Source organism: Ctenocephalides felis, unplaced genomic scaffold (assembly GCF_003426905.1).
Source record: "Ctenocephalides felis isolate EL2017-DRISC unplaced genomic scaffold, ASM342690v1 CF-g0.4_SCAFFOLD_03570, whole genome shotgun sequence".
Lineage (NCBI taxonomy): Eukaryota > Metazoa > Arthropoda > Insecta > Siphonaptera > Pulicidae > Ctenocephalides > Ctenocephalides felis.
The window spans coordinates 3,633,416-3,657,018 of record NW_020539724.1 but is presented as its reverse complement, the minus strand read 5'-3'; the positions used below and the strand labels follow the sequence as shown (position 1 = coordinate 3,657,018).

The 23,603-nt window shown below is 30.5% G+C and overlaps 1 protein-coding gene across 1 annotated transcript; it reads left to right on the top strand.

The window, feature by feature from the left end:
- Nucleotides 1-899: 899 nt before the first annotated feature.
- On the top strand, nt 900-22,672 carry LOC113383083 (tubby-related protein 4). The gene is made up of 19 exons (XM_026621337.1): nt 900-1,267; nt 8,494-8,658; nt 11,959-12,141; nt 16,393-16,566; nt 16,774-16,870; nt 17,643-17,920; nt 17,997-18,224; nt 18,295-18,418; nt 18,596-18,712; nt 18,804-19,054; nt 19,134-19,434; nt 19,509-19,692; nt 19,869-20,094; nt 20,204-20,754; nt 20,833-20,984; nt 21,127-21,304; nt 21,380-21,548; nt 21,615-21,806; nt 22,350-22,672. Exons 1-19 carry the CDS (start codon nt 1,175-1,177, stop codon nt 22,464-22,466), a joined length of 3,780 nt encoding a protein of 1,259 aa, XP_026477122.1. The 5' UTR covers nt 900-1,174; the 3' UTR covers nt 22,467-22,672.
- Nucleotides 22,673-23,603: the final 931 nt, after the last annotated feature.

Sequence of the window (23,603 nt, the reverse complement as noted above, 5' to 3'; positions counted from 1 at the left end):
AATCTCGTTGAATCTCGTACGAATCTCGTTGAATCTTGTGGAATCTCGTACGAATCTCGTTGAATATTGTTGAATCTCGTACTAATCTCCATAAATCTCGTTCGAATCTAGATAATTCTTGTTGAATTTCGTACGAATCTCGTACAGATCTCGATGAATCTCGTACGAATCTCGTTTAAATCTCATTCAATCTCGATGAATCTCGTTGAATCTTGTTGAATCTTATTGAATCTCGTACGAATCTCGATAAACCTCGATGAATCTCGATAAATCTAGATGAATCTCGTAAGAATCTCGTACGAATCTTGATGAATCTCGTTTGAATCTCGTACGAATCGCGATGAAACTCGTTCGAATCTCGATGAATCTTGTACGAATCACGATGAAACTCGTTTGAATCTCGATGAATCTCATTGAATCTCGTACAAATCTCGTAGGAATTTTATATATAAACAAATATTTAGAAAAATATTTCAAAAATATTTTTTTTTAAAAAAAAGAAATTATCTTTACTGTTTTCAAAATAATTTTCCCATATTTTTCTAAATATTTGTTTAAAAATGTATATCTATAAGTCTATAAAATTGATTAACGTATATATTATTTGTTTACTATATATATTTTATATTTTATTTTCAGATACATCCGAAGATATCAACTTGAATTGGCAAGATAGTTATTAAAACGATATATAAAAAAATAATTAAATCTGTGTTGTGGTTTTCAATAAAATAATTTTTTATTTAAAATAAAATTGTCTAAAAATACTTAAAATAATGCTATTGAATTATATTGAGATTGTTCGTTTAGTACTGGATCTCAAGATATATTTATACTAAACCTAGTTTAAGCTTTAATAATATTGCACAGTTTATAATTTGTTCAGAATGTGCATTCCATTACACAAACCGCGTAAAGCTCTTAGGAGCACTTGCGACTTGAAAGTTCGGTGACTTGATAGCATCACGGAGCTTTAGTTGTATCGTCATGGCTTAAAGTTGTCTCGGAATTACATCCTTTTTATTCACAAACGTAAAAAGCGCTCATAAAAATTTCAGTGGTTACCGTTATGGCTTGAACTTTGAAATGTGCTGTATCGTTTTTCGACAGAGATTAACGTAAAAACGTAAAATCTCGTGAAAAAATCAAGCAGAATAAAAAATAAGCGAGGAAAATGCATTTACATTTCGAAAGGAACAATACGAGGTGCGACTGCTCCATTTTGTCGCTCTCGTGGATGGGAACGGTGCCGGATGATATACCTGAGGTAAGTGATTTATTTTTAATTTTTATATGTGTTGTATGAATAAATTTCAGTAAAATACACTTAAGGGGGTTGTTCTTTTTTTTTTACAAAAAATGCAAGGCATTTGTTTTTGTTTTTCTCGAAATGTATTTATCATAGAGACATGGCGTTTTTTTTTAACAAAAATTACAAAATCATAGAATATTAAGAAATTTTCTTTTTTTTTCGCTGTCATTTTTTAACCAGGGCCGCCAAAGTCGGCCTTGCAAAATCGATCTCTTTTGCGGTGCCACAGATAAATCTGTTGCGCATCGCTTGAAACAAAAAAAAGAAACTACGTTGAAGAAGAAGTTTGAATCCAGTCCCCCTACCAAAATGAAAGAAAAAAAGCAAGAAGGAAAAAAATGACAGCTATTTAAAAAAAGTGTTAAAAAATGCCTCTTTCTTGGGGCGAGAAGCTTCGCAAAGTAACGCTTTTTGCGTAATGTTATCAAGTTGTTTGAGGTAGGGGGACTAGGTATTGCAGTGGTGAATAAATTAAAAAAATGCAAGTCGATCTGACTTGTTTTTTTTTTTAATTTGTGGCACCGCGTTGTAAAAAGTCAATTTGAGAAAAACGTATTTAAAGTTTTTAATATAATGTACTAAATACACCATTTAATTTAATGTACTAAATACACCATGGTGTTCAAAGATGCTGACACATTAAAAAGGTCATGCGCATGAGGTATTATAATGAAAAAGAGAGCACCTGGCATACAATAGCTCGCGGAGCGATGAAAAAAACGGTTTCAGACGATCATACATATAGAGATATATATATATCTATAACTTTGTCAAAAAAATAGATATTGAGATGATTTTGTTTTAAATAATTCTAAGGTTTTTAGTTTTCATAATATCAAAAAATCTCAAAATCGAAAAAAAATAAATAAAAACCAAACAAACCCCTTAATGTTTTTCTATGTTTCGTCTCCTGTAATATTTATGTTTGTCGATTCTCATCAAGGAGCAACGCCTAAGGGCGTTCTTGGTTCTAGCTCCAGAATCACTAATCGAAAGATAATAGAGTCTCATGTACGCCTGTTTACGTTGATGTAATAACAACCCGATTGTTATGTTGACATGACTTGCAATATATACATATTGTGCCCTAAAGAGGTTTAGATAATGCTTATAAGAGAAAATAATGGTTTATTTTCTAAATTATTGTTTTATTAGGAGTTAGGGTGCGTCCATTAATCACGTGAGGTTTTTAATAAAAAATCACGAAATATCACATGGGGGAGGGAGGGATAGATATCACGTGTATTTATATTTTACCTAAAGTTTTAAAAAAATCCAAACATTATCAAAAATCACAATTCAATTTCAACATTACAATTTAAATATTTTTTCCACAGGACTCGTTCCGATTTTTCCATATTTCTTTATACAGCTATGTATTCTAATAGTTATCAATTCATCAATAATGTGGCAAACTTATACTTTTTTCTGTTAAAAATGTAAGTTATATCCCGTGGGTAGAAACGATATAAGAATTTATTCAGCATAACTTAATGGCAAAGTATAAGTATTATTCAGCTTTTGTGAAACTTGAAATTAATCACTTTTCCAATACTTAGACGCCTGATTCTTAGAAAGCTTTGATATAAAAAGTTTTTTCTTTATAGATTCCTCAAGTTCTATTGTATGATCTCTGGCAGTTTGAAGTACTATGTAAACTCGGAAAATGCGTTATCACTTACTGCGCGCTAAATTATTTTTCCGAGGCTGTGATAAAAAAACGTCGAGATTTTCAATTAAATAGAATAATTGAAATTCTGGTAGACCTACTTATGTTAGGAACATGGCATAATAAAATATAGTGAATGTAAATATAATAACAGACAGAGAATTTTATACGAAAAAAATTGGAAAAATAATGGATCGATTACATTTTGTGGTTCTAAACGTACCACCTGGCCAAAATTTTTTATGGAGTCTGAATGTTTACAATAATTGCTAATTATAGGCACTATTCTTGATAGGGTAGAACAGGGCACTAAGGTCCAATTTGACTTTGAGCAATTATATTGTAAAAAACAAACCAATTATATCACAACAAATATAAGATAACACATATCTGACTACGTTCAGTAAAAATCCCTGGTAATTCATACCAGGTAAATCCATCATTGTAGATGGTGTTTTTATTGCTGATTTTCAAAAGTTTGTCACCAGGTCCCTTTTCACTCCATAGGTGGAGTGGAGTCATATCCGACCGGAGTTATATCCGACCGGAGTTATATCCGACCTGTGTTATATCCGACCGGAGTCATAACCGACTGGAGTCATATCCTACCGGAGTTATTTACGGCCGGAGTTATATCCGGACGGAATCATATTCGACCGGTCTCATATCCGACCGGAGTCATAACCGGACGGAGTCATATCCATACGGAGTCATATCCGGACGGAATCATATCCGACCGGAGTCCTATTCGCCCGGAGTCCTATCCGACCGGATTTATATTCGACTGCAATTATGTCCGGAGTCATATCCGACCGGAGTCATATCCGGACGGAATGATATTCTACCGGAGTCATATCCGACCGCAGTTATATCCGACCGAAGTCATATCCGACCGTAGTCATATCCAACCGGAGTATTCATATCCGGAGTCATATTCGACCGGAGTCATATCCGACCGGCGTCATATCCGAGCGTAATCATATCCGGAGTCATATTCGGACGGAGTCATATCCGGGCCGGGTCATATCCGAAGTCATATGCGACCGAAGTTATATCCGACCGGAGTTATATCCGACCGCAGTTATATCCGACCGGAATTATATCCGGGCGGAGTCATATCCGGGCGGTAATATATCTGACCGGAGTCATATCCGAGCGGAGTCATATCCGAACGGAGTTATATCCCGGCATAATTTGTTGCACATTTTTTTTATGGCAGAAGAAATTTCATTAATTGACTTGACTAACTTATTTTTCGAAATTTTTTCCATATGAAGTCTTTAAACGGTTATAACTTTGAAACGATTCATTATAGGACTTTCATATCCTAGGATGAAATATTCTAAATAAAAAGGTTTTTAACCCAGTATAAAAAAATTATGATACCTCTCACCGTTCCCGAAATATTCGGCAAAAACTGTTTCAAATGTTTAGGTTTCAAACGATTAAGATTAAAAATCCAAAAAGCAACTCTAAATACAAGTCATTTGGGTAACTAGTATTCTTACTCGGGGTTTACCATGTTTGTCTATATATTTTTGAGTCATTTTTTGAAAATTTCTACTGCTCTCTACATTTGTAACTTCAACTATTTACAAATTCACCTCTACATCCCCAACTTCAGTCCAAATGTACGCACGTGCATTATTTCAACTGTACAATGTTGAACTTCGATCGTTTGCGTGAATTAAAAATGAATTCCCTCGTGGAATGGGGTTCATGGAGACCTTAACCCAGTTATAGTCTAACCCACTGCATACGTTATACTGGTTAAAGATATATTTTATACAGATATATATCTATATATAGGAAAATTATAACATACTGCCTACATGGAACGCGGATCACGCAATATATAACTCATATCGTCATGTACCATTAGCGGAACACGGAATTGTTGTGACGATAATGTAATTTAATATTTCGTCGGTTTTTTGATAAATTGAGGAAATTAAAGTAATATGAAAATATATACTTTTTAGTAGAAGTGATAACTTTGATGGAACTAATATTTTTGGGGCAATTAACTTGATATATTACATGTCTACATGTTGAATCAGTAATAATTCAGTAATATATAGTCAAAAATAGAACTACATAAATCAATCAAAATAGAACTACTTTTTTGAAGTTTACAATTTTTATTATTAGCCCAGTCATTATTCACAATTGCAATTTTTATTATTAGCCCAGTTCACCTCGGAATTTGAGATACCCAGCTGTAAGTCTGTAAATACTTGTATTTTTCACCCTAAATGTTGTCTCAAAACCTACATATGGTAGGGTGTACGCAACATATGTAGGTTTTGAGACAACTTTTAGGGTGCAAAATACAAGTATTTACAGACTTACAGCTGGGTATCTCGAACTCCGAGATTCTTACGTAATTTAAGCTTAAATGACTGGACTATATATAGGCTTATTATCATCAAACGGTGGTACGACTTAAGCAACTTTACACTATGTCAAAACAGTTATTTTATTAATTTAGATTCGTTACTTCATTAAGCAATGTTTATGATTGCAACTACTAATTACACGAATTAAAAATAAACAGCTTTACTAACTGGATGATATGTAAGTTACACACTTTGTTTTACAAAAATATAGATTTTTTTTAGAAAATATTATATGAAACGATGACTTTCTAATGAGATTGGATAATTCCAAAATACATTAGAGTTGATGAAAACGTGATACTTTTGACGATATTTTCTCAAGGGTTGTTAAATTGAGAAGCTTATCAGAATTAAACTTTTAGGATTACCTGGATTAACGAAATCCTTGAGCAGGGCTTCTTATTTGGAAATAATATACATATACAGATACATATAAAAATATAAGATTTAGATTTTTTTGTTTGATGTTGAGACACTTGAGTGTTAATTTGCAGCCAATCGTCGAAATAAAAGAAACAATAAATTATGAACTATTTATTTATACGTTTCGACACGGTTGTGTGTCATCATTCAGCATTTTTTTTTAATATTTTTACATATCTAAAAGAATTTTTACAGAGTTTAAAAAAGATTAAATTTGAAATATATCATAGATTAAAAAATTAAATGGCAAGTAAAAAGCTGATACATACCACACCAGGAAAAACACTAACAAAAAAATAACATATAGAAAATAAACAAATAAAGTAAAAAAAAAATATTTTAAAGTTAAACTAAGGATTTGGTTAATGTAAGTTGCGAGCAAAGATCCGAGCACACCCGTTGAAAAAAACGAGGATTCACGAAAGATGTTGTAGAGAAGAAAATATATATTTATTTATAATTCATATATTCGTTGTAAAATTGAAAAATGATATAAATATTTGACAAACTCCCCCGACCCCAGAATTTTCCTCGACCCATAGTTTAAGAAGCCCTGTCCTAGAGAAAAAACACTGAAAGGGAGGCTAAATTTCAATAAACATGTGACTACAAAATTAGCACAGACTTATAGCATATTGAATGTTATTATACCTTTATTGAACAATAAAATTACATTAAATTTTCTCGAACAAGTACACTATTACTCGAACAATTTCAGGAAGCTCAGACATTTCAAAAAGCTCACTGAAAGTTTTTATCTCGAGTGCAAAGAACACAGAAATCCTAACATAGAAGTCCTTGGAAAATCCACCCCAGATATAGTTTGGTATAGGAAACATTCAATGCCAAACTATATTCTAAACACAGAAAACGCTTGATTTAGCTCATACAACTACAATAAATACATTTTGAACAGTCAAAAAAGACTTTTGATGATCAATTGTAATTTTTTCTATTTTATTCAGAGTGTGTACTCAGAATTTTCATGATCATCCTCGAAGCAAAAATATCAACTTTATGAAGCAAACACCCATGTTTCGAGATTCATTCGAAACGATTTAGAAAATTCTTCTTTCTTTTTTTCTTTGGAAAATTATTCCAAAACCGAGTCAATTTATTACCTTCCTCCAGTTTATTTTTTTAATACACCTTCAGACGTGTTATAGGCTTTTCTGGTATATTCTGACTACCTTTACGTAACATTAAGGTAATATTATTACCTTATCTGAACTACATATTACGTTGCCCGTTGTTCAGTCGTCTATGTTTTGTGTTCCTGAACATTGTGCAGCCCCGTACAAATCTTGATGGTAATCAGATTACCTACAAATTTATGGTACTCCTTGGTACATTTCATGTCACCAGATAACAATAATGGGACTGAAAACAGTGTACAAGTATTGCTAATATTGGTAGTAAACGGAGTTTTTTAAGAAATAGTAAATACATACGTCTACTTTGTAAAAAAGCTCTTATTTCAATAGCTATTTGATTTCTATATATATATTTATTTTTTGGATCTCACTATTTATGTTAGGAGCTTTTTGGAGCCCATGATACAAAATGGTGATGTTTTTGTTTTGGCCACCTCCTTAATCCTTCTTAACCATTCGATTGCCAAGTCTTAACTTTTATTTATTATTACCATCCGAAAGGAAATTCTATGTTTTAGCTAGAAATTGCTGCTTACTAATTTTATGGTTTCTTCTAGAAAATTTGGCACTAATATTGAAGTTTTTAAACATCTGTTGTTATTGATTCATTGATTACTGACACAAATTGGTATGCTCATGCTATTTGCCTTAAGGCAAATTGGTACCATAGTTCTGCATAAATTTATTTGCATCAAAAATTTACTCAAATTGACATATTTGAGAAATTAAAAAAAAATTACTGCCATCCAAAAAATATACCAGAGAAACATATTAAGTAATCAATGGAATTATATTTAAGTTCAGTGTTGAAGTTATATGAAAAGTATATAAGAATCATGAAATAAACGTAAACATCAAAAGTCTTCATCTGTTTTACTGATTCGCTTTCAGTTTGGTATTAGCTTGATACTTAGCAGCAGGAAGAACCTACATTTTGTTGGCTCCGTCGCTGGATGGGGCACAACATATTTATTTGGTTTAACTCAAATAATATAGAAACTCAAAGGAACTAGTATCATACACACAGATGATGATCCCTTTCCCTTCCTCTGGTATCGTAATAAATTCCGAATAAAGTTTCTGAAATATATTTGCATTGCAATTTAAATTTCCCATTACAACTCTTAAGGTTAAGAGATATTATTACCAATTCAGAACAAGAATTTGGGTTGACTGAAATTTAAATGAGTTTGTCTTGTTTTGGAAGTTTTCTCATCCTTATATATTGCTTAGGCCTTAGATGTTGGAAGAGACCGAAATAATTTAAGAAAGATTAGATTACTGTTCAGTGGGTACAGATGTCGTAAATATGGCTTTAATCAAATTTGAAGTATTTTTGATATAGATAAACAAAAGTTACCCTTTTGTGCTCTCAACTATTAAAAATATTTAGGGTTATTGTAACAAAAACTGCACATGCAATTACCATTCGTAACTTATATTTTTTAAATATTGTTGAAGAATGAACTTCTAATATTTTATATTAGTAATTCAATTTTAAATTAACATTTTAATTATTTATTATCTTTTTTCCAGCATGAAGATTGGATGTTAAATCGCCAGCATTACTATGAAGACGGTTGGCTGGCTACGGCCAACGTTCGAGGTGTGGTTGGTGTCACCTATACCACAAGTAACACTGGCAAAAAGTCTGATCATCCAGTAAGAACTAATTACAATTTGAGAGGACATAGAGCTGATGTGAGTAGATCGTAATAAAAATAATAAGTATTTAGTAATAATGGATTTACTCTAAAATTCAGATTTGAACTCAAACTATCTATACTATATTACACTTATTTCCTATCTGAAAATTGCATATTTTGATACATCTCCAATTATAATGAGGTTTTACTCTTCAGTAAAATATAAGTAAAATATAAAATTACTTCAGTATTCAGTACTTATTTGAGGAAAATTGAATTACTGTATTGGATTTGAGTACCAGAAGAGCATGGATTTACATCAGTATTTATTATTTTTTCATTTACATACATAACTATTGAAACACATTCGTATTTCTTCTATTTTTGCAAATGATGTTTTGAAATTAAAATTTGTTATTGAATATTCGAATTTGATACTCGTCATCCAAAAGTTTATTAAACATAGTAATCAAGGTATTCCACGTCGTCGTCGCTACAAATTCTTTAGATAATAAAATTAAATACCTTCTTGTTCCATAAACAATAATAAAAATGAGCGTTTTATATTGCGTTTCGAAATTTCGTTCAAATCAATAATATATAAATTATAAATTGATAAATTTTTAATGATCATAATTTCACATACAATGCATAACGATGATAATAAAAGCCTCTCCAGAAATGAGATACTTGATATAAGAGCACTCTTCGTAAATTTCACCTTTCACCATCATCGACTTTTTTCAATTTTTTTATTTTATGCAAATCTCCAATCAGCTGTATTTATTTTCACCTTAACTTCTACAATATTTTTTTTATTTTTCCTCAGATTATACGAATCAGATTATACTTTCTTAATGCTCGTTATATTTTGCCAAATTTTATTTGAACTTATACATTTCTTTTATTTTTTATTATATTCCCATTGTAACCTGATTTAAATTTTCTAATGGTTGTTTGATTTTGCCTCTCAACTCTTTTAATAATTTTAATTTAATTTGTTCGTTTTTTACTTAAAACTCCAAGTATTCTCAAACTCTTGGAAAAATGAGATCGAATATCAAAGCATATTTTAAAACAAAATTTGCTCATCTTTCTGCTTTATTTTTTAATGTTTTTGAAACATTTATAGTAATATTCCAAATGTTATGTTACTTCGTATCTTGCATCTTTGTATCTTATTTTACTTGTATTTTCCTGGAATCGCAAAGCAAATAGAGTGCTCCTATAACCTTTCTCGGATAAAATGAACTCTAGATATTTTGTATTTTCCAATATCCATTTTCCTAAGATTGAATTTGATTTCATTTCCTTACTTTTGTTATCATAATTCTCAAGAAAAGCTTCTTAAGGCGTCTTCGCACGCAATATGTTTCTGCGTAACAGCTTTTACGTGGAATCAATATGACATTGACATATTCATATATATTTTATTTACGCGGTATAATATATCATTTTAGTAAAGACTGTCGTTTGGGAATGAATTGATGTGTTTATTGTTATATCTGTTACAAATTACATAAAATGTGTGGCCGTTATTGATTAAATTAGATATTTACCGACGTGATGAGTGCTATTAGTAATATTTTATTGATTTCTTTTACCTCATCAAAACTTGCTAAAGCCAAAATTGTTTTTTACATCATTTTGAATACATTGCGAACCATGTCTCAGATGGTCGAATTCAATTAACTTTCCTGTAAGTAAAATTTTTTCTACTTTATTATTCTTTACTGCAGTTTTTTTGAAATTTTTATTAAAAATATTTTTGAGGTCGGTGTTTCAAGATCATAAATTATTTTGCACAATTTTTCTTTTTTCACTTACTTTTATCTGATACTTAGCATGTACTACAAACTAATATTTTTTGTTTGACAGCTACTCATTGTTCTCTGCTCAGTTAATTTCATGTGACAAACATGGCATTATGTTCACTGTGAAATTTTGCAAAAAATGTAAAAAAATAAGTAATCAAATAAATGTAATTCTTAGCATTTCAATTGGAAACCATCAAATCAATGATGTGTATTGTGCAAATTTTTATTCAATTTCAACAGCAGGCAATTTTTTTCTTCATCTTTTAATCACCAAACGAAATGTTACATAAAATGAAACCATCTGGTGGTGAAACGGAGTTCGCTCGGTTTGCTAGTTAGTTATATTTTACTGATTTTTTTCATCTCAACTTAATAAATCTCATATTGTTTTCTTCACTTCTTTTTTATATATTTTCAACCATAGGCCCCAGAGTGTTCAATTTAATTAACTTGCTTGGTACTTGATTTTTTGGCCTTTTTTTCTAAGCCAATATATTTTACTTCATTTTTTATATTGAGATTATTATTAAAATACTTTGAAATCGTTGTATTAAAATCATATAAATTTGCTTTACCAATACCTTGAGTGTTGTTAGTTATATTTTATTGATTTCTTTCATCTCATATTTTCTTATATTTTTAGAGCCTTAGGCCCAAGAGTTCAATTTAATTAACTTGCTTTGTAGTTGATTTTTTTGCCTTTGTTTTCCTACGATATTATGTTTCACTTCATTTTTTATATTGGGATTTTTATTAAACATATTTTTGTGTGTGGCGTGTTGCTATCATATTATTTTACTTCTACGTATTTCTAGATTATTTCACAAAAAATATATGTTTATAACAGAAACAAGTTCTTTATATTATTCCTGAAACAAATGCTGCTCTTGTGATATTCGAACTCTTTGAGGATTTAAAGAGCGCATAATAACGGTGTAATTTTCATTAAAGCCGTGAGCTTTTACTTCAAAAGCTACATTGCTTTTAATGCAAATTATTTCAGTGCAACGAGGAATAAAAATTCTACAAATACTGAAGCTTTCATTATCAGAACTGAGATGAAAATCAAAAAACGTAAATGATATATTTATTTAATCTCGGTAGCTAGAAAGAAAAGGAAAATTTAAGTCTATTATTCTATTTTAATTAAATGAAAATATTAAGTCTAGATGAAATATGTTTTGTTGGTCCTAATTCATTTGAAAAAAAAATATAAAAGCCAATGATTTTTATTTTGTCTAATTCAATATACAAAGGATGCCCAAACTTTCTGATCGATTATCCTTATATTTACTTTCTATTAAAAAACGAAAATGATATATTTAATCAATCTTGGTGATAGTAGTTCATCATCGATCATAATTAAAAAAATATTTAGACCACATAAAATAAGTTTTGTTAATCATTGTCTATGTATTTGATTAAAATGCAGTCAACTACTTTTCAAGGGATTGGATTGGAAAGGAAAGGATTGTCTTGATCTATTATCCTATTATTCACCCAAAAAATCTAATTCTTTTGTGATTTTTCTAAACTAGGTCGTCATGGTGAAATGGAACGAGCCTTATCAGAAATTGGCCTCTTGTGACAGTTCTGGAGTAATATTCGTCTGGATCAAATACGACGGCAGATGGTCCATTGAACTGATAAATGACCGAAGTACCCCAGTTACTCATTTTTCATGGTCCCACGATGGAAGGATGGCTCTAATTTGTTACCAGGTTAGTCTCATGAATTGAATATCATATTTTCATAATTTATTATATCAATTTTTATAAAATATGAAAATTATTTGTGTTAAAAATAAATTGTTCAAATTTATTTATCGAGCGAAACTGCGTACGTGGGAATAATTAGTTGGATAATCCAGTGCATTCGAGCTGGATTTGATTGTGGAATCTGATTGCATTTATTATGTATAATTAGTTATGCACCCATGTTGCTGTGGATTTGAATCCACATATATATATTTATATATATATATATATATATATATATATATATATATATATATATATATACTATAAAATAGTATCACTAGATTTATTTAACAAAGTATATTTGTTATGTAATATAAATGCGTCAGTTGATTGGATTTCTAAATTAATTGCCATGTGCCATAGGCCAAATCGAGTTGGAAACTGTAGTTACTAAAATAATAGCGTTCATTAATATGTATATATATATATATATATATATATATATATATATGTATATGTAATATTTTTGCAGCCCAATCGTCGAATTAAGAAAAAAAAGATTAAATAACAAAATTATTTATTCCATTAAACGTTTCGACACTTGATGTGTGTCATCATACAGTAATCTAAAAAACATAACATAAATACAAAGTTGATGATAAATATAAATATATAAAAAAGGTGGAAATTATTCATACCAAACCAAGAAAAACAACAGAAAAAATTAATCATGATGTAAAATTGATTGAACACTAAATTTGTGTAAAATAATAATATACTATTATATTAACAAACGAGAAATTTAAGGAGGACATATTGCCCTCCTATGTTTTATGCTATTAATAGCGGTGCATTATGGACACTGATCAAGGTTACAACGCAAGTATAGTCGACGATTGCAAAAATATTACAAATATGTATCAACGTCGACAAAACTATCATATATATATATATATATATATATATATATATATATATATATATATCCAATGGTCATGAAAATTTGAGAAAATTTTAGGTATATTTCCTCACAAGTTTTTGTATATTTTGGTTATACCCAAGTGGTAGGGATTGGCCATTGTACATTTTTTGAGTCAATTTGTACATATAACCCTAAATTTTCACTCTCTTACCACAAACTCCTAATTATTATAGTAATTAGTTTAGTTTATATATATAGTAATTAGTTTAATTATTATAGCAATTTGCCTTAAGGCACGATGCCATGCACCACTAGTTATCATTAAAATTATATTGACATATTTATAGTTTGATGGACCACTAATATGATTATTTTAATTAGTACCATACATAAAACATTCATAAATATGTAAATAAAAAAATCTGAATTACAGAAAATTTTACAAAATAAATTTTCCAATTATTGTAATTTAATTAAAATGTTCATTAAAACGTATAATACCGATTTAAACTAAAGCTGTTTATCTGGTCGTGTTTAATTAATCGTATATACCCCCTCACTTGGAGTAGAACATTATATACCTTTGACAATGAATACACTATCGTAACCTCCCTTATTGATCCCTCGGTTGATAATGCTCTTCACCAGAAAACTTTGCTTTGATCAAATGCAGATGCACGTTACATAATTTAATTATAACCGACATAATACTGAATATTCCAATTAAAATTGTCGGAGATTCATATTTCTGCTTTTATTCAAATTGATTGTTTGTGCACAGAGAATTTTGTATTACGTAATCATTGAAATGGTTATTGCGCGCTTGACGATACGATATTTTATCGAGATGGAATAAATAAATACTAACAGCGGACTTATTTTCGATTCGAGAAAAGATTTTTAACGAGAAATGGAAATATAATTGTAGCAGAACGTTTATTAAGTTTCAACTATTTACTTGAATGTGCGACTTGAAAGGACACTTATTATATTTCTCAGAAAAGCTTTGAATTTATTTCTGAGAAATGTGAAATATTAATGAAGACTTACATTTGTGCTTTTATGCTATATGTTCGCAGAAATGTTTGCTACGCTATATTATTTCTTTATTATATTCTATTATATAAAAATAAGTCGGGTTTTCCTTCCTGACGATATAACTCCAGAACGCACGAACCGATTTCGACGATTTTGCATTCGTTGGAAAGGTCTCGGACTCTGTGAAGTTTCTAGCAAAGAAAATTGAGAAATGCAGAAAACACTTTTTCTTTTTTCACATACAGCGTCACCTCTAATACTTAGCATGTACTACAAACTAATATTTTATGTTTGACAGCTACTCATTGTTTGCTGCTCAGTTAATTTTATGTGACTAACCGGCATTGATTTCACTCTGAAATTGTGCAAAAAAGTAAAAAAATAAATTTTTCGTTTCGTAACATTTCAATTGGAAACCATCAAATCAATTGCGTGTATTGTGCAAATTTTTATTCAAGTTCAACAGCAGGCAATTTTTTTCTTCATTTTTTAAACTCCAAACGAAATGTTACATAAAATGAAACCATCTGGTGGTGAAACGGAGTTCGCCCGGTTTGCTAGTTTTATATAAAAGTTCATAATTTTATTTGCGATGCTATTATTTAGATGAATTTAATTGGTTTATTTTGATGAACTTTTGTTTATAAATATATATACCAAATAGTGAATTATCATTCATCGTATATACAGAATAATGATAATTATATTATAGGGTACAGAGTAATATAAATGAACCAAAATAACCGAAAAATGTTCACAATTTGACCAAAGCTCACTTAAAAGCTCATAACATCCAAACAACGTGGGATAATGTTTTTGTTTATTTTTTTTCAGGACTGTCAATACTATTACTTCGTTTTAGCTTGATGTTGAGTTCTGGGACCCCCTCTAAATATATGTATATATATACGTGTGTGTGTGTATGTATATATCCATATTTCCAGCTTATAAGCTCAAAGCCCTTTTGTCGTGTGCATCGATGTGCGAATCCTTTAAGATAAAAACTACAATGGACCGAGACGCGTTATCCTTATTTATAATGTAGTGTCTTGATATACCTCTTTTTCTATAAACTGTCGAAATAAATAACCAGATATTCCTTTCGAAATGCCATAAAGTAGGTTTATATATTATATCAGAGGCTGATAAAGGAGGCGAATAAAGTGTACTGATGTCGATTGAGATTTTAATTTTAAAAATGTTGCAACCATTCAGATAGTAAACAGAGAATTGAATTTTGTTATGTGTAATAAAATCACCAAAAATATAATATAAACTAGTAATACGTCGTGTTTTAAGGCAAATTGCTGGAACTTCAATTTTTTCCAAGGTATGGCAAAATTTTCAAAAGTCTTTGAAACGTGTAGATATGCAAAAATTTTTAGTTTCGATTAGGGGAAGTTAATTATAATGTACTAAATATTATAATTAATAAAATAATCAACATAAACATCAGACAGAAGTTTTAATGAATAAATGTACAAATCCAACTGCATAAATATTAGATGACATAAATATAAAATGAAATGAAAAATCTATTATATGTCTGTAATTAGTAACATAATTGCATTATTCTGAACATAAACGTTTATAATTATGATTATGTAAATTATTGTATTTGTTATACTGTTATTAGTTAAATTATTTCTAATTTATTTGTATTTACTATTTTTTATATTACTTTTTCGGTTGATTACTCTCATATTCCTATCAAGCATAAACTTTGCATTTTATGTAAGATTAAGTCATGAATATTTAATATGTTACTATATTATGAAATGATGCAGTAAATTTGTTACTTAAGCGTTGCATTATGTAAATTTTATTCATCTTATAGAATAAAGACTTGCTTTTATATTGCATGCAAGGAAACATCTATATCGTTTATATTAACAGAAAAAATCTGTAATCTTAGTTATTATGGTCAAGTCCTTATTTAGACTTGAAAATTATATATATTTAATAACTTTTAAATAATATTATTTAAATTTTAAATAAATCATAACAATATTATTATAATTTACATTATAATTACATTCTGCTTACACAAACATAATACTTATAATTCATTGGTGATTGGTACTTGAATGTTCAAACTTTTGATTATATTTTATTATTTTTAGAAACGCAAATAGCGCAAACAGAAGTTGGTAATTGGCTATTGGAATGCTATATATTTATACAAATCAAAAATACTTCTATTAAAGTAAACAAATATTAGTCATCTAAAATTTATTTTATGATTTTTCTCATACTAATACCAGCTATCTATAACATTTCTGATATCAATATATCTTGTTTTTATTTTTCAGGATGGTTTTGTACTGGTTGGTTCCGTATCAGGCCAACGTTACTGGTCGTCCATGCTCAATCTGGATGCCACCATAAATTGTGGAATGTGGACACCAGACGATCAGCAGGTCTATTTCGGGACAGATACTGGTCAGATAATTGTTATGGACGTTCATGGTGCAATGGTATCTCAGGTAAATGATAAATATATACATAACATTACAGCAATAAATTTATGATAGTGGTATAAAATATTAATATAGTAGGTGACTATATTTAGATGCTTGTATTTTAAATCTATTCTCGTATTCGTGTCGTGTTTAATTATTTCCATTTTAATTATATTCTTGTCTGACAAAGTTTTAACCTTGTTGCAATAGTTTCTGACTTAAATGTTACAGGTGCAACTTAGTGCCGAAGTTGGAATTGTCGAAATGGTCTGGTCGTGTGAACGATTTAAAATGGAAGATGAGGACGATGAAATTGAATCTGGGAAAAGTAAGTAATCTGAAACAATATTATTATTTTATAGCTTATGTCGTATAACTAAATAAATCTTACTATTTGCTGATCATAAACAATGTGAGAGTGAAAGAAAATAAGTTCTAAAAGCATTATTATTATTACACCGACTATTCCCAAATCTCAACAACAATAAACAAGATAAATCAATTTTAATTTACTATCTGACTACGAAAAGTTCGGAACAGTTTCAAAACTAGTTAATATTTCATCTGGATTTTGGTTTCCCCCTATTTGGCTGAAAGATATGAATGATAAATAGACTTAAAGTTTCCGATAATCTCTCCACCCGGTACAGAATTCTGCTCGCACACCTCGGTCTTATGTTAATATTACAGGAATGATATAGTACTGAAACTTTATTGGATTCGCCATAGAGAATTTTACATGAAAAATGTTTTAGTATAAGGCTTGGTATGATTTTGCACTTTGAAACATATATCAAGCTTACGCGTAACTTAATGCATACATTATATTCAAATATAATACAAGGATGAAGATATGCTGGGAATAAACTGAGTTTATCTGTTCAGAGTTGATACAGTATAAATGCACAGCTTTAAATAAAATATAATTATACATACATTCTTATTTAAATTGCAAAATCTCTGCTTATATAATTATTACAATCCAGATCAGTTGGAATGAACACGACTCAGTCATATGAACTATTGCAGTTACAGCAAATAAATCACAATTAAGAATGTTAGAATTTTACTGAGTTTTAATTTTTTTTTTTTTTTTTCAGGTAAACAACAGTATGTCCTTGCCGTCAGCCTCCAATCAGGGTCTGTTTACCTTTTGAAAAGTTTCGATGACGTATCACCAGCCCATATAGAAACAGGTCTGGCTGGAGGACCAGGTCTGATAATGGAGTGGAGCAACTCGAAACGTTTGCTTGCAGTTGCTGGTACTTTAATTAGCGGTCCACCTAATTGCAATGGCGGTGGACCATTCAACAACGTTTTGAAATTTTATACTGACAGCGGAAATTTACTCTATAGTGCTAGAATTCCTCATGATCAGGTATACAATATATAAATAAAAAAATTATTAATATACGATGTAACGGATTATACAATATTCTGCTTTTTTATTCCAGAGTCCTGTATCAGCCATGACTTGGGGTCATAATGACCTACGAATATTTGTTGCGACCGGTTCAAGAGTGCACGTGGCTTGTGTTCAAACTGGAGGAATGGCTAGTCTTCAACTTCTTTGTGGTCTCCGTGTTCAAAACTGTATCAGAAGTGAAGCTCAATTGGCTAAATTGCAATTACCACAAGCCGTCAGAAACCCCATTGAAAGATTATTTTCGCCAACGATAAGAGTGAGATAAATATGATTTATTTGAAGTTCATCAATTCTTTGAATTATTGCAACTTATTATTTATTTTCAGTGTTGCGTTCCAGACAGCACAGAAATTCGAGAGTTTGTGTCTAGACCTCCTAGCTCTTCCACACGTTTACATTGTACCATGATCAGACATGATAATGATTTAGTACCAGCACCTTCTCAAAATATTATTGGAGCTGGACAGGGCTCTGGTTCTGGCTCTGGATCATCAAGGTAATTAATTAACCGAATTAATTGTAGATCACTTCTGATAACTTATAAATATTGTATTAATTTTTTTTTAATTTATTGTTATAGTAATGGTAGTAGTGGAGGTGGTGGTGGGAATGGTGGTTCTAGCACTGGTGGAACTTGCTATACATTGTACCTTGAATATTTAGGTGGTCTTGTTCCTCTTCTAAAGGGTAGGCGAACTAGTAAAATTAGACCAGAATTTGTGATATTCGATCCGCAACTTTGTGGTGAGTGCACATTTCCATCATTGACATATTTTCATCTTACATACCTTAATCATTATCATGAATATTTCTTCTATTTCTACCATTTTTGCAGATTCAGATCTTCATTTATCATCATCCAGCCGCTCAGGTTCTTCTCCAAATCGTCGACCTATTAGATCAGATGACACTTCTGACGACAGTTCTGTGGAAGAAGGCTGTGGTGGATCTCCAAGAGCCCCAAGACGTATGAGACGGCGAAGGAAAAGAGAACAAGCTGCCAGAAGTAGACGCAGGAAAAGAGCAGGATTCTCTGATGAATGTAATCAGGATTCTGAATTGGTGTACACTGATACATTACCTGAGGTGAAGATTTAATTTATTTTTCTACTATATAATATTATTGTTGCATCTTAACACAATGTATTTATTTTTATATTTTTAGGAAACCCGTTTAGTAGAAGTAACATCTAACATTTGGGGTACAAAGTTTAAAATACACGGACTTGCATCGACCGTTCCCGCTAATTTAGGACAAGTTACGTATAAAACATCACTTTTGCATTTGCAACCGAGGCAAATGACTTTAGTAATCACGGAATTAAGAGACGATTTTCCAATAGCACCAGACCCTAATTATAATCCTAATTTATTTTCTGAAGACGAAGAAGAAATTAGTGCAACATCTAGAATTCAGCAACATCAGACTGCTGTTTGTGTAGAGACAAGTTTAACGAGCTCACTTGGTTAGTTCTAAAACTACACAAATTTTGATTCTAGATATACAGTTCTAATTTACATTATTTTATTTTTTGTTAAGCTTCAAGCACGTCTCAACAACCTGTTATTGCTCCAATGACGCCAAGATCTGGAAGATTTTCTCGGTCGAAAAAGTCTAATATGCAACAACCTCAAACACAAATACAAAACCCAAATCCAGTGCAGCCCTGGCGAGAGCAGAGTCGTATGAGGACGAGTTTCCGTATGTCGATATTTCTGAAATGGTGAGTAACTTATAGATAATATAAAATAACACTGTTTTACTTGTTTTTTATTTCAATCTGAAATTGTTTTTTATTCCACAGGTGAATTTTTCTGAAGCCCTCCGCTCATCAACGTCTTCCAGTTCCTCTACCAATAACCAATCATCTTTTTCAAATAATATTCCTCATCATCAAAGTGTAATATCCCATCCACAAACTTTGCCCTATCATGTGCCATCATATCCAAGACATAGCGGTGTTTCACCACTATGCTGTGAAGGTTCCGTACCAAGTTTGCAATCGCCTAGAAATGCAGTGGCTGCGAGCGATACAATTTTTGATAGACCTGCCGCTGAAAGTCCACAGCAGCAGCAAATGATTGTGAAAAATTGTACCCGCTACTACTTTGATGTCTGCTGGCTCTAACAGTGTCATTTGTGGGCGGTATGGAAGAAGGAAAGAGGTAATTTGAATGAATAATTAGCTGATGTATTTAAGGTAGATTATATAAATTTTTTTAAATTTATTTCAGCGAGAAATTAAATCCAAACCATCCGATGTAATTAAATTTATCGACGAAGAATCACCTCTTGAACCACAACCTCCAGGCATACCAGCACATTCGTATTCGCCTTCCACAAATGGTGGTAATCCTAGCAGTTTTGCCATCAATCGATCAGGCATTCCACGTGTTCCCACAGCTTTATCAATAGCACCATTAGCCATGGTTAGAAGTTGCAGCGCTGGTTTTCTGGACGCCGGACTGATGACTGCAAGAAGAGAAGCTCCTAAGCGTTTAGTATTGATCGATAAAGAAAAAAGACGATCAAGAAAACCTGCAGATGCAGATGTTGCAAATCCAAGTTTTGAAAGAAAATGTGTAAAATTGAAATGTTCGGGTAAATCAAGGTCTTTGGACTCTAGTGACATTTTTTCAAATAGTAGATCTTCCCAAAGAAGTGAACAATGTGCTGTGACCAGTAAGGATGAGAAATCTTTAGAGAACGATAAAATAGATTCTGGAAGTGGTGATTATGCGTCGATCGCTGATATGATTTCTGGTGGACCAATTGATATTCCCAAGTAAGTAATATTTATGAATATATTTATGTATTTAATTTCGCGTCGACAAGTTTCCAATCAGTTATAAATGCTTCATAGAGAACGAACTACAACTGAGACGGCCAAATTAAGTTTTTTCACAAATTCTTCGCATTCGGACACGTTGAGCAGTTCCGTGCCTACTACTAGTTATGAAAGAAGAAGCTCTTCTTTGAAGAGAAGTAGCAAGAAAAAATCATGTTCTGCTTGTAAAAAAAGATGAATATTGTAGTTGTAAAAATGCTGATCGACAAGAACCAGGTAAATGCAATTTATACGCATTATAAATTTATTAAAAATATTTTAATTGCGTCAGGTATGACTTAATATGAATTTTTTGTTATGTGATTTTAGAAAGTCAACCAAAGGGTACATTGGAACTATTATTAGCTAGAATGAGGGACTTGGAATCGGCTGTGCCAAGATGTCAACATTCAAGTAACCAAAGCAATAGACATTTACCGCATAGTTCACCATCTTCGCCAGCTCCAAGTAAAAAAGGCAAACGAAACCAGTCTGCTTCTCCAATAAGGTACAAAATAGTATAGAATATATATTGAATGAATAACATATAAGATCAATTTGACTAATAATTTATTTTCTGCAGAAAACATATATTAAATTCTCCATTGCTAAATCGAAGACGTCGTAAAAGCAGAAATACAGAAAGTTCAGACGACGAAATTAACGCAAATGGTGCCTTGCAAATTAATGGTAGTGGTGGTCGCAATTACAGGGATTTAGAAACATTCCAAAAAGCTCAATTAAGACAAAAGGTAAAATATATTATCTCTTACAATTATATTAATGTTAATGCTAATGTTAATTTTTTTATTCTATAGTTGAAACGTGGTAAAATTGAGCCGAATGGTAATAACTTTGGGTCTCCTCCTGCTCCTTTGAGAAGAGAATTTGTGATGCACAATAAAGCACCAATGTGGAATGAAAATAGTCAAGTATACCAACTTGATTTTGGTGGAAGAGTTACCCAAGAATCTGCGAAAAACTTCCAGATAGAATTTCGTGGAAAACAGGTCAGTGAATTTACTTCTTATCACTTCTTTTTTATTTATTATTTTAATACATTTGCGTAAACATTCGATTTTTGTTTGCTTCGTTGTTATTGAATGCTGTGTATTAATTTATCCTATGGAAACTAATAATCTAACAATAAGTAAGAAGTCTTGAGATAGAAAGAAGTTCTACTTTTAAAAAGTTTTACCTTTAAAAAATGGTAATGAATGCACTAATATCATTGGCCTACGGTATGAATAGATTATTTTGCTAAAAAAATTGCTTATTTCGGATTTAAGAATTTTTATCAAATATGGTATTATATAATATTAAAATATTATGGTATAAACTAAAAAGCTTTAATACTAAATTATTTGTAGCATAATAGTTAATGCATGCCATAGTAAAAATGAATGATATAAATTATCTCCTCTTGGTTTATGCCAGGAGGCGTTGCATAATGCGTTGATGAAAAAAATTAGAAAAATTTAGTATACATCGTATAGCATGGTGACTTATTTTTCATTAATCAATTTTTAGTTATTAAATTTGGGATTTCTCAGGTGATGCAGTTCGGTCGCATCGATGGAAACGCATACACCTTAGATTTTCAGTACCCATTTTCGGCTCTCCAAGCGTTTGCAGTCGCCTTAGCCAACGTTACTCAAAGGCTAAAGTAGAAACCTACATATTTATCATTCACAATACTTTAAAAAATCATAAATAGTAAAATATTTCTCATTGCTTCATTTGTCATTAGAATTATACATACTGGGAACCGAGAATTTATATTTTCTATATACAACGTAAACCCATATCAGAAGTCTTAATGCACATTTAGTATACCGATATTTTATTTCAACATTTAATAACATTTTATCTTAATAAGCACACCTTCAGAAAAAAATCTTGCAGTACCTGTTTCCAAATGAACATATACTATTAACGTATAAAATAATATTTTCAAAGTTATGAACTAATATTTTTCAACAAAAACACGTCATATCTCTCTTGAATCCACGATATCATTACAAAAATCTTAAAGATTTTCATATACATAAAAAACTATATATATTTCATGATGTTCTTAAAGACATTAGTTTTACATTCCTCTTCAAGTACAGATCTAATTCTATTGATCTGTTCATACTTAAAATGTACGATATTCAAATAGTACATATTTATTATTATTATTAAACATATCGATAATTTATAAGAATTTGTAAGTAATAAATGATATTAAGCGGATGATAAAAATATTTAAAAGGCGGTTATGAATTAATTCACTTTATATAGCGTGTACATATATTTAGTACATGGCATTTTTCTAGTCAAATATCAAAGTATGCAATAAGTACTTGGAATTAAAATTTACCGTCCATGTGCGATTTATAAATATATATATATATATATATATATATATATATATATATATTTGTAATATTTTTGCAGCCCAATCGTCAAATTATTAAAAGAGATTAAATAACAAAATTAGTTAGTCCATTAAACGTTTCGACACTTGATGTGTGTTATCATTCAGTAATCTAAAAAACATATTACATAAATACAAAGTTGATAATAAATATAAATATATAAAAAGGAGAAAATTATACATACCAAACCAGGAAAAACAACAGAAAAAATTAATTATGATGTGAAATTGATTGAACACTAAATTTGTATAAAATAATAATATACTATTACATTAACAAACGAGAAATTGAAGGAGCTCATATTGCCCTCCTATTTTTTATGTTATTAATAGCGGTGCATTATGGAGGTTGATCAAGGTTACAAAGCAAGTGTAGTGAAGGATT

What these genes read in the sequence shown, in the direction of transcription:
- LOC113383083 (XM_026621337.1), top strand. Translation starts at nt 1,175, where the DNA reads ATGCATTTACATTTCGAAAGGAACAATACGAGGTGCGACTGCTCCATT. An exon ending in TATTTTCGCCAACGATAAGA is followed by an intron (nt 18,225 to 18,294) that starts GTGAGATAAATA and finishes ATTTATTTTCAG; the next exon opens with TGTTGCGTTCCAGACAGCAC. An exon ending in GGACCAATTGATATTCCCAA is followed by an intron (nt 20,755 to 20,832) that starts GTAAGTAATATT and finishes AATGCTTCATAG; the next exon opens with AGAACGAACTACAACTGAGA.